At 34.1% G+C, this 12,900-nt stretch overlaps 1 protein-coding gene across 1 annotated transcript in view; it reads right to left on the minus strand.

Annotated features, from left to right (window-relative positions):
• Positions 1-9,033: 9,033 nt before the first annotated feature.
• EIF4E (eukaryotic translation initiation factor 4E) overlaps positions 9,034-12,900 on the minus strand; it is a 46,917-nt gene continuing 43,050 nt past the window's right edge. The window contains exons 6-7 of the mRNA XM_065878130.1: positions 12,356-12,495; positions 9,034-10,123 (exon numbers count right to left, since the gene is read on the minus strand). Of these exons, the coding sequence (XP_065734202.1) occupies positions 10,009-10,123; positions 12,356-12,495 (255 nt within the window). The 3' untranslated portion in view covers positions 9,034-10,008. The remainder of the gene's footprint in view (positions 10,124-12,355; positions 12,496-12,900) is intronic.

The following is a 12,900-nucleotide window of genomic DNA, read 5'->3' on the forward strand; positions in this document are numbered from 1 at the left end:
GGGGGACTTTAACACCTCACTTACACCAATGGACAGATCATCCAAACAGAAAATGAATAAGGAAGGACGAGCTTTAAATGACACAACAGACCAGATAGATTTAATTGATCTTTATAGGACATTCCATCCCAAAACAGCAGGTTACACTTTCTTCTCAAGTACGCACAGAACATTCTCCAGGATAGATCACATCTTGGGTCACAAATCAAGCCTCAGTAAATTTAAGAAAATTGAAATCATAACAAGCATTTTTCTGACCACTCACTATGAGACTAGGAATCAATTACAGGGAAAAAAACGTAAAAGACACAAACACATGTCACATGGTGACATTCCATTCTGGCACATGTCTTTATCAAGCTCAACTTTCACAAAAAGAATGTGAAACTGCTTCTAAAGCATATGGCTGCACACATAACTAGTTCTTCCGATACCGGTACAAAAGTAAAACTCACTGCTATTTGAAACTAATTAAAAAGCTCATTTGAGAAACTATTTATACAGCACAGCTGTCTACTAGAACTTTCTGCAATGACGGAATGTCCGATATCTGAGCTACTGTTCTGGACACTGCAGATCTAGATCATTATGCCTTAAAGTATGGTCCCTGGGTCACAATAATCATCACAAGATCACAAGAATCACTTAGGATCAGGCACAATGAAATCTGAAAAGGACTGGTTCTCAAGGGACACAGTACCACTGACTATTACCATAACCAGTAGAAATTTATGTGACACTTTGATTATAACAATTATAGGTGAGGTGCATCTGGCATTATTAGGGATGAGCAATACACAGATGTATACACTTAAGAGCTGGTATCCCAAATGACATTCAACTATCCTGCCAGGCATTCATGTAAATCTTTTAAAAATCTACTTTTAATACGGAAATTTTGAATCTAACTGTATTACCTAACACCTAACACCAAGCAGTTTTTGCACAATTTTAATATACTCTGAATTTTCCAGAAATACCTTAAGTTAAAAAAATGTATAGTTTTGTCCAGAACTTAGTACTAAGCATTGTTCACTTCAGAGTAACTTAACAACTTGCATTTAGAGTTGTCACATTCACACTGACACTAGGTATGTGTTCAATTACCAGACTACTTTCATTATATAGTTACATTTGGGCTAAAATAGCTATACTTAAAACTACCTCCCTCTAATTTCCCCTCTGATTATTCTCTTATTATCTATTATTCTCTAGATAGGGAATTTATATTTTAACAAGCGGTAAGCAATTTCACTTCAGGATAATAAGGGCATGCGGTGATACATTTGCTTATACATATGGGGTGCTGTGTCTGACAGTGATCCTTAAGAATCACTGGTTTAAGGATTTATGCAGCCGTTACCATCCCCCTAGATCAGAGGCCCTTAATTTGGGAATACAAGGACACTCAGCCTAAGGAATCCACAGAGTGGCTTTAGAACAATAGAAATCCTAAACAATATATACAATTTGATACATATGTATAGCAACCTTGGGGGGTTAACAATATAACTTTGTTCCATCCCAAACTGTTAGCTTAAGTACCATTACATTACACCCTGAGACTATATATGCTGGGCTGGATTATAAACTTGGATCTCAAAATGTGGTCAAGCCCCACACCCAATTTACATTTATGGAACTGCAATTTCATCACTTCATCAGCCTACACTAGACTATTAACCCTGACAAAGGATTAACCTCCAAAGTTTACAAGCAGCTCATGCAGCTCAATATCAAAAAAACAAACAACCCAATCCAAAAATGGGCAGAAGACCTAAATAGACATTTCTCCAAAGAAGATATACAGGTTGCCAACAAACATATGAAAGAATGCTCAACATCATTAATCATTAGAGAAATGCAAGTCAATACTACAATGAGATATCATCTCACACCAGTCAGAATGGCCATCATCAAAAAATCTAGAAACAATAAATGCTGGAGAGGGTGTGGAGAAAAGGGAACCCTCTTGCACTGTTGGTGGGAATGTAAATTGATACAGACACTGTGGAGAACAGTATGGAGGTTCCTTAAAAAACTAAAAATAGAACTACATATGAACCAGCAATCCCACTACTGGACATATACCCTGAGAAAACCATAATTCAAAGAGTCACGTACCACAATGTTCACTACAGCTCTATTTACAATAGCCAGGACGTGGAAGCAACCGAAGTGTCCATCGACAGATGAATGGATAAAGAAGATGTGGCACATATATACAATGGAATATTACTCAGCCATAAAGAAATGAATACTGTACGCTAACATATATATGGAATCTAAAAAAAAAAAAAGTTACGAAGAACCTAGGGGCAGGGCAGGAATAAAGATACATACGTAGAGAATGGACTTGAGGACACGGAGAGGGGGAAGGGTAAGCTGGGAAGAAGTGAGAGAGTGGCACTGACATATATACACTACCAAATGTAAAACAGATAGCTAGTGGGAAGTGGCTGCATAGCACAGGGATATCAGCTGGGTGCTTTGTGACCACCTAAAGGGGTGGGATAGGGAGGGTGGGAGAGAGATGCAAGAGGGAGGAGATATGGGGATATATGTATATGTATAGCTGATTCACTTTGTTATACAGCAGAAACTAACACCATTTTAAAGCAATTATACTCCAATAAAGATGTTTAAAAAAAAAACCTAATCCCGTAAAAGCTAGAATTACTATAGAATGTCAACCACTGCATTACATACACTACAGGGTTTTTTTAATGAAGACCCATGGAAGAAGGCTAAAATTCATTACACATTTGCTCTGCACCTGATACTGCACTATACTTTATACAAATGATGTCGTTTAAGTCTCACCATTGCCCTCTGATATAGGTATCACTCATTGTTTCACAGATGAGAAAACTGGCTTAGAGAGCTCAACTAACTTGACTATGTTCATACATTGAATAGATGGCTGAACTAGAATTTGAACTGAGGCTCTCTGACACCAAAGCATGTGTGTGCTTTTCTGGAGGAGGTTGTTATTTATTCTTTAATTTTACTGTGGAGTATGTACTGAATCCCATCTTCCTTTGACATAGCCAGCTGTATACTTAAAACAAAAATTGTGTCCCACAAATGGCAGTCGCCCAAGCATGACATTAGCATCTTTGAATAACTTGCTTCTCCATTTTATTTGGTTACTAGAATGGGCTTTATGGAATGGATTTTGCATGCTAACTTCACTTCTGGCTTTTTACTTCCTATAATAAAGCAAGAAACAAACAGAGGCATACCACATGCTGCTTTAGGTAATACAAAAGATATATTAAGACAGTCCTGTAGAGTACAAGCTTTGCTTGATGATTTATAAACCACCATGCAATCATTTTGTAGTTAAAAACACCAACTATCACTTTGAGAATAAGTACATAAGCTCCAGTATTTCCCAGTTAGAAAACTTGATTACCTTGGCTGCTTTCTAAATAGTAAAAGAAATCTTAACATACAGACAATGAGCATTTGAGGACATGGGCAAAAAAGCAGGGAGGTCAGTTGGGATGTCTTTTAGCCTAAGAACCCAGATAGTACCAGGGACAATCAGGAGAAACTGCAGTGGACTCAAGGACATTGTCTAAGTAGAGGGGAGAGAAGAAAATAATGATGTAAATCACACTCTGTTGACTGGATTAATGATAAAGCCATCAGGTAGGAATGGGGTTAGGGACTTGCTGGAAGTGAAAAGGAAAAGAAAATAGGATAAGACATTTGGTTTTGCTGACACTGTCACTAAAAACATTTGGTTTTGCTGACACTGTCACTACAAAACATTTAGAGTAAGGATCAGCAAACTTCGTACTACAAAGGCCCAGAGTAATAAGCATCTTACACTTTGCAGGGCTGTCTCAGTCACAACTAGTCAACTCTGCCATTATAGGACACACACACACAAAAATCACAGACATGTGAACAAACATGTAAGTCCATGTTTTAATAAAACTTTATTTACAAAACAGAATGCAGGCCAAATATGACCTATGAGCTATAGTTTGCTGACCCCTGACAGAGAAGTCCAATAGGCAGGAAGAAGCATGATCTGAAGCACAAGAAGGTGGTCATGGATAAGGACAGAGATTTGAAAGCCACTGACAGTATGGATAACCTAAGAATAGTAGAGATGGAAGATATGAACATTTAAAGATAGAACCCTTATAAAATAGCAACACTTAAAAAAAACATGAAGAGGAGGTAAATAATTGATGGTAAATGATTAATAATTAATGAAAGGAGAAACGTTGCATGCAATAGGAACTTATGATTCCCTTAAATATCATTCTGGCTCAATACAAATCCCATATGCTTGGAGAAGCACAGAACACTGCAATATTTAACTATGGTTATTATCTAGAAGGCACTGCTAGAACACAGAAAAAGCCCCAAATGTATATGGAATACACCTAATTAACACTTTGACATAACAAGACAATGCAAAGCTGGGTCAAGTTGGGACAAAATCTTATGCCTCACATACCTTATAAATTATCTTACACCAGAAACAAAATGTCAAGCATCATGCACAAACCACGTACCCAAAATTGAGTTAAAGGTTGAAGACAAAACTAAACCAAAAAAAGCCCCAAACAAAAAACGCTTAAAAACAAATGTCAAAAGAAACTTGTTATGACAATATAAAGATGTGTTTGGGAAATGCTCTCAGTTCAAAAATTGTGAAGTTAAATTCATTACAAGGCTTGAAAACAAAACTAGGTCCTATATCAGTGTTACCTGATTCAAGCTTTTTTAATATTTACAGGTCTAAAATAGAAATGCTAGCTTAATGCTTGTTTTCTGGAAGAAGTACTATCTAGCAAATAAACTATTTTATTTGTATTTTAAAACAATTTGGCTCACTAGAAGAAAATAAAACAATTAAAAGTCAATCAGAAAAATATGAGGACCAAAACTGCAAAACTTGCAAAGCAGCATTCTGTAGAACACAATTACAAAATTGATGATGATCCTTGCATGTGGATTAGAACGGTCTGGGTGTGGAATGGGTAGAGAATAGGGCCATACAGTACTGCTAAAGAAAAGCAAACTTACACATATCACAAAACTACACTATACAAAGATAAGACTATAACTTACATTGGGAGACTGTAAAGGCAAAAATTACAAGGAAAGAAGGAAGACAGGCAGTCCTCCAATAAGGCATACATTCATATAATGGATCACTCACTAGGCAATTAAAAATGTCTTATATGCGTTATGATGTGTAAAACTGTCCAAGATTATTGAATGAGGAAACAATGCTATTGATATTCTCAATAAAATGATTTGTGTCCAAAGAAAAAAGTTACACACATGTGCCCACACATACATCTGGTGTATGCACAGAAAATTCAGACATATACAAGAAATTTGAGGGGTACCTTGAAAAAGAAGAGTAGGATTGAAGGAGGCAGGAAATTGTCACCTTCTACCCTTCTACAGTCAAAACAAAATAGGCATGTGTTATGTTTGTGTTTTATGTCAAACATTAAAGAAAAAAAATCAGTATTTTAGAAGGTGAATAAAGGGAGAACTGCTATGTATAAAACCACACCAATACAGACACAATCATTTAAAATGCTTCAACAAATTCAAAAGTATGTTAAGTACAATCTCATAACCAAAAAAGAGCCACACCCACAAAACTTTACTTGGACAATCACACAGGTTTCAGTAATATAAAGTAGAAATTAAGTCTTGCAAAAGCTGTGATTTACATGTGAGGGTTTGGTCGAGTCCTCCTATATAGTGTGATCTGTTTAGACTCAATGTTAGAGCTGGAAGGGTGTTCAGAGCAAACAACTTCATTTTATATTTACCTCTAGACTACTAATCCCCAGTAACAGAAACCCTAGGAGTTTCTATTTCAATAACATAAACTATTTGCAGAACGCTGTGGAAAGATTTATTTATTCTGAATAGATGTCTGCTTTTAAAATTTTAGAGCAGGGACCAGTCTTTTGTTTTCTGCTGTATTTTCCAGCACCTAGAGCACAGTAAACGGAGGTACTCAATATGTATTTTTTGGAGGAAACGTAGGTATGTAACTTCTGTACAAAACTATGAGGAATTTGTAAGTTCTGAAGTAAAAGAAAAGGGGGCAAGATTAAAATGTGGAAACTGGTTCCTCTGAATTGGGAAAGACATAGCACATGTGATCTCATGCCCACAATTTCATTTTTCTTTTGTTTCTAGCAGTGGAAGAAATAATCACAAGACTATTGAAGTCTAAAACTATCCAAGGTATTAGGAATTTCTACTTTGAAATTCACAATAAGCAAGATACCAGAAAGTATTATTGAAAGACTCTACAGACTAGGGCTGAAACTTTGACACCAAGTCCGTTAGTTGTGAGATGAGGAGTGAAGAGATAGTAAGCTGGATGTTTTTAGAGACTGATGGGCAAATGACCTGGTCTTGGCTACTGAGGAAAACCTAAGAGTAGTGTCTCTCAAATTATATGTGATGAAGGACCACTTTTAAATCCCGAACTGCACTCTTGTCACCAATATATTTTTAAAAATCCGTTAGTAGAGAAATAACCACATACTTTAGTGTCACAGCAATATCAAATTTCTGTAGAAGTTTCTAGATATTCTTTAATTTCTATACTTTAATTTCTATACTGGTCCAGAGAGACACCAGATAGCACTGACCTAGGGTTTTGTTTTTTAATGTCAATCTGACCTGAAATTTTGCATTTGCCCAGAAGGTCTAACTCTGAGTGAGAAAATTCAGCTCTTTTTTTCCTCTACTCAATAATGAAGACAATCCATAACAATTAAGAGATAAAAAGTAGCACAGAGACTTGTCATTAACTTGTTTTAATTTTAAAATGTAAAACATCACATTATCACACTGCCTTAGTAAATTAAAATTGTACTTTTGAATGCAAACTTCAGCATTTAAGAATCTCAGCTCAACTTGAAAACTTTGCTTTATTTTGCCATTTAGCTTAGAAGATACAGGATATAGACACTTAAAACTGTATACGAAAATATTCACTTAATCTATGCACCTCTAAACTCCTGTACCTTTGTCTCCATGTTCTCAAAAAACCCCAAATGATTAGTTTAGCTGACTGCGAACAGAGTGGCCTCGGGGGACACTCCATCTATTATACGTTTCATTACCAAAGGAAGTAAAATTTAAAATGTCCTGACTTATAAACTTACTACAATCTGGTGCAATTTACTATAGCCCATCAGGTAGGCTCTATATCACTGAGACTGTATAATGTGCTTTATAGGATCTCCAAAACCAAATTTCCAGGATTCAAATCCATACTAAGCGACTTAAATCCTCACTGCTTGTTTCTTCATCTGTAAAAGGGGGATAACAGCACCTACATCAAAGGATTATTGTGCAGGTTAAAGTGCATGTGAAGTGCTTAGAACACTGCCTAGCACATAAGTACTAAGTAAGGATTTTAACTTTTTGATTCTTACATAGTATGCCTCAAATCCTTCTGTAGAACTGGAATTATTAACAAAACTGGTTAAATGAAATATGGCACATCCCTACAATGAACTACTATTTACCCATTAAAGATTATTTTAATAATCTACTATGAAAATATATTTATTTATAATATCCTGTTAGAGAGGGAAAAGTAACTTAGAAAATCATGTACAATCTAATCTTATATTTAGAAACGATGCTAATAAAGTTAGGAAATTTGCAAGTCATTGTGGTACTTAAGTGGCATTTGCCAAAAGTGACTCAGAATCATTCCTCCCCACCCATACTGGGAAAAAGACTTAAAACCGAATGTGATTCTCAGATGGTAATAATGAGGACAATCAAATGCTATAAATTAGGATTTTTAAAAATTTAGAACTGTGTACATTTAATGCATTATTCCTCCTCTACCCGCCAAAGCTGGTACTTCTTAAAATGGACTGCATCCTAGAATTAAGGAAATTAAGCATTAATTTCTAATAGATATATTCCTCCAATGCCACCCATTGCCCACACACTACCACCTCCACGGTCACTTTTAAGCAAGCTCTTGAAGTGCTCACAACTACGTATATCAACAAAGACAATAAATCACCTTAAACAATCACCCAACCTTAAACAACAGATATTACTAGGTACAGTATATTCAGATTATAAACACAAAAGACTCAGTTATTTCTAGAATACTGAACAAGGGGTGTTTGTGGTATTGCAAGTACTCAGATGGTAGCTTGTGGTACACTTTAAGCTGTTTTAAATTCCTCAATAAAATCAATACTATTAATTTCATGTTTATTTTATATAGGATTTTTGTCAAACTTAGCAGCTTTAAAATGATTAATTCATAATCACCATCTAAAGATGAAATTTCCTCTCAATTAATGGTTCTCATTCTACCTACAGTTCAACTTACCCTTTTGTCTACAATATAGCCATATTTCATTTTACGGGATCTGAAATATACAATAATTATAAACAAACTTTTCAAATTTTCTTTCAAATGATGCCTATGAAGAGTAGATCAAGTTTTCAAGTTTACATAAATCTATACTACACCAACTCATCATTATAAATACAAGCATTCATAACCTGTTTATTCTAATTCTATTTAGACAGCAACACTAACAAAATTCTTAATGCATACGCCCCCCACCACCTGTTAACTCTTTCCCTATGGTGTCATTTGGACACTTGAAAAATAACGTCTCAATTCAGCAACCAAGTTTTACAACTGTTATTCCTACCAATCAAATGGTGATGCACCAAGGTCACAATTCTCATGAGTTTTAACATATTAAGAGTACATTATTTACCTAAGACTGAAGGACTGTGCCTCTTACTTTATTAAAAAAAAAAAAAGATAGCCACATCAATTTAATTCCATATATGATGCTACCTATTCACTTTATTAAAAATTAAAATAAACGTAATAATCAAACTAATGCTCCAAACTTACGCTATTCACGTGGAAGACACTACAAGAGAAGACACCACAGAGACTGCCTTGCAATAAGAAGTACAAATTCCTTCTATAGAGATGGAGAAATAAAAGGAAGGACAAATCTAGTTGTCTAAAAGACAATTCACTGTACACATTTTATTTACAGTTTTGTACACTGTCTTAATATGAATGGGACCGCTTTTCTACTTGAGCCATTTTTTAACCAAAGCAAAATAACCTAAGTATAACAAAGTGTTAAAATACAGCATAAAGATACAAAAACAGACATACTAATTCTAATTAGGAATGTAATTATGATGTTACATTTTTTATAATCCACAATTATGTTTAGGAAATCACACAAACATAGATCACTGATTTGAATGAAATGCATAAATTTATAGCAAAGCTTTGTAGTTACAAAAAAACAAAAAAATTACCAAAGAATGCACAAAATTAATGTTTATTCCACCTTTGTGTCATATTCCTGGATCCTTCACCAATGTTACATGAGGAAAAAAACAAAAGCAAAACAAATGAAAAACTGAAATCAGAATCACTAATGTTATCAAGTAGGGAAACAAATAAATTAAAATCTAGCAGCCATCAGCAAGAGTACAGCACAGACAATGCTGTAAAAAGAAACAAAGAAAATTGTTAGAAAACTGTATGCATCATACTCTTTCAAACCAGCAAAATATGCTCCTGCATACAATGGAACATAAACAGAATCGTTCTCTTGTAAGGTATAGAAATGCAAATTCTTTTCTTTAATATTGTAGATGGGTCAAATGTGTTTGTAATCGTTAATTCTTTTAAGCTATTACAGAGTGGGCCAGGAACACATTTATGGATTCTGGGGACGATGTGTACTGTAATTCTTTGATTGGGATAGTGGACACTCTAGCCAAAATTAAAAAAAAAAAAATATATGAACACAGAAGTACAAGACAAAGGCGAATGAGACTTCTCTTATATCTTAGCAACATTTAGATGGAAATCAAATTTAAATGCAGTCCACTCTGCTTTTGAAGAGGCTTTGGTTCAGCTCCCAAATCTCGATTGCTTGACGCAGTCTCCTATGAGAATACTCAGAAGGTGTCTTCTTAAACAACAAACCTATTTTTAGTGGTGGAGCCGCTCTTAGTAGCTGTGTCAGCATGGGACTGATAACCAATCACTATCTTTGGAGGAAGTCCTAACCTTTCCTTGTATACCCTCCTAGAAGATGAAAAAGAAGAAAAGTAGCCATTAATTTTTATTCAAACATACACCCCAAATCCAGTATTATTACTCTTTACATTAAAAAATAATACCTAGAGAGTGAAATAGGAAATTGCACACCTTTTTCCTTTTAGCAAACTTTACTCTTCATAATCACTTAACCAATATTTGAGAGTCTACTATGTATCAGGTACTGTGATAATTATCAGTAAATTAATAATAAGCAAAGCAAGGACACTCTCTAGGCTCATGGTGTTTACAGTTTAGAGTATTTGATTATTTGCAAACAAATAATCACAAATACATACGGTGGAGCTGTATCACATACATAATTAATGTATTCAAAATCAATTACATGCACATTTTAATTTTCTGATCTAAAATGCTTCAATTATATTTTACATATAAACCTTAGTAAATATTGTATGTTACTGCAATTACATTTACCTTACTTATTACCGACAAGAATGCACACACAAAAATCAAACACTGTGAAGGCGATTTATGATATTTTAAGGATAATTTAGAACATAACATGATTTCTGCCTTATATATTAACTCTACAACCTAATTTTCAAATAAGATGTGACTGAGTATCAAAGAGGGTAAAGCACAGGGGTTGTGATATTATTAACAAAGAGGATCTAATCTCCTCTTTGAAATCAGAGAACTCTCTCCTTTTAAAAACTCATGAGGTCAAAGTATAATGCTAAGAGAATGAAGCACATCTGAAGGCCAAGGAACAAAAATAAGGCTGTGTGGCTACAGCTCACAAGAAAGGTAAATATGAGAGATAAGGCCGACAAGGTAAAACTGGGGACAGATCATCATATGATCTTATGAGAACATCATAGGTCAAGTTAGGAATCTGGTATCTGAGAAAAAATAGCAAAATTTTAAAAATAGGCACCAAAATGAAACAAAAATAAAGAGATATATATGGCAAACAACAAAAAAAGAGATTTTCATGGAGCTAAATACTCTAGCAGTATGATACCAGGAAATTTTATTCATGGTAAACAAAAAAATACGGTAAACAAAAAATACATGGTAAACAAACAAAAAAAGATAAACAAAAAAAAGAGATTTTCATGGAGCTAAACACTCTAGCAGTATGATACCAGGAAATTTTATTCATACTCTACCCTTCAGAAGACTTTACTACCTTCCTTTGAATAGGGTATTTAAAAATAATTTTATAACTAAAATTATAACTATTATCAGATTCACATTAGGATATAATGTATTACCTTCAATTATACTTAATCACTAAAAATGCCAGAATGAGCACTGAGCCATGCAACTTAAAAGGGTGAAAAAAAATTTTTCCTTGAAAAAGTGAGGCCAAAAGTTTTATAGAGATTTCAAAACTGTTTAATATTGACACAAATAAAAAACTTTCCGAGGAAAGAAGTTCATACTTAGTTTCTTTAACACATTTTCAAAGAAATAGGAGACCCCCACTGTTAGTAAGTTTTAAGGCTGACAGAAAGATCAGGAATATGGTGACGAATCAACAATCAACCTTCTCTTATAAGAAACCCCGTGGAGAATGAAACCTGGAAAATCCCCACACCTTTTAATCCAGAAAGGAATTATGTTCACAGGAGAATTCATAATGTTTGAAAAATCAACACGCAAAGAGGCAAACTAAACATATTGTGACTTATGACTGGTACTTAATTTTAACACAAAATTTAAAGTCCAATTTTACTAATTTAAATATAGTAAAGAGAAAATCCTAGTTAACACTGACTGACATTTGCGGGGGGGGGGGCGGAGCGGGGACGACAGGCAACTTTTGCAAATAGTAATATTTGCCAAAAAAAAGTTTTAAAATTTATACATGTGGGTTTTAAATATGGACAAAACCAAGCTACTGTCACTTAAACTTCAATGGCAAATGCCAATATTCACCAAATTATTGAGTATTATACATTAGCATTATGGTTTTAAAGTAGGGTAAAAAAGACATATTCTCATATGCTAAATAATAAAATGCTACATGCTAAAATAGTGATTATATACCCCACTGCTAGGAAAAAGAAATTTTACAGAAGTGAAAAAAATATGAATAAGACACTGAATACCAATTCACAGCAGTTCAAGATTATAAAAGTGTTCACGTAAACAACGAAAATAATGATCTACATAAATACTTTTAATTTAAAAAGTACTTCTGCTTTTAGTCATCTATTTTAAAAGAAGCACACAAAAAGCAAAACTTACCCTATATGTGTAACTGCTTCTCTGTTTTCACATTCAGTAGTCCATATTGCTATTTTATCACCTTTAGCTCTAACATTAACCACAGCTCCACATACATCATCACTGTAGTCATCAAAAGACTCTCCAATAAGGCACAGCAGCTTAAAAGAAAAAACCCAAATCTCAAGTTACATTCAATAGATGATAAACAGCTTATTAAGCTGCAAATGTCTCAAATATTTGTATATATACAAAACTGAAAAACAGTTTTTAAATCAAGAGTCGACTTTCTGAATGCCTAAATTATATTTATATATAGTTTTTTGTCCTGGCCTTTAAAAAAGTTGTTAATTTGATTCTTTAATACCAAGAACATGATCAGTTTTGTTAACTTTTTTAGCAAATTGGGCAACTGATGTCAGGGCACATAAAAGGTGAATTATTTTATTAATATTCACTTTGCTCTGCTGCTGCTTATACTTGCCAGCAAATATTAAAGGAATAACTGAAAAAGCTGCTTAATTGCCTCTTGTTCTTAATTTTCATGAACATTTTCTAACTTTTAA

The sequence above is a fragment of the Phocoena phocoena genome, chromosome 5, assembly GCF_963924675.1.
Source record: "Phocoena phocoena chromosome 5, mPhoPho1.1, whole genome shotgun sequence".
Classification (NCBI taxonomy): Eukaryota; Metazoa; Chordata; class Mammalia; order Artiodactyla; family Phocoenidae; genus Phocoena; species Phocoena phocoena.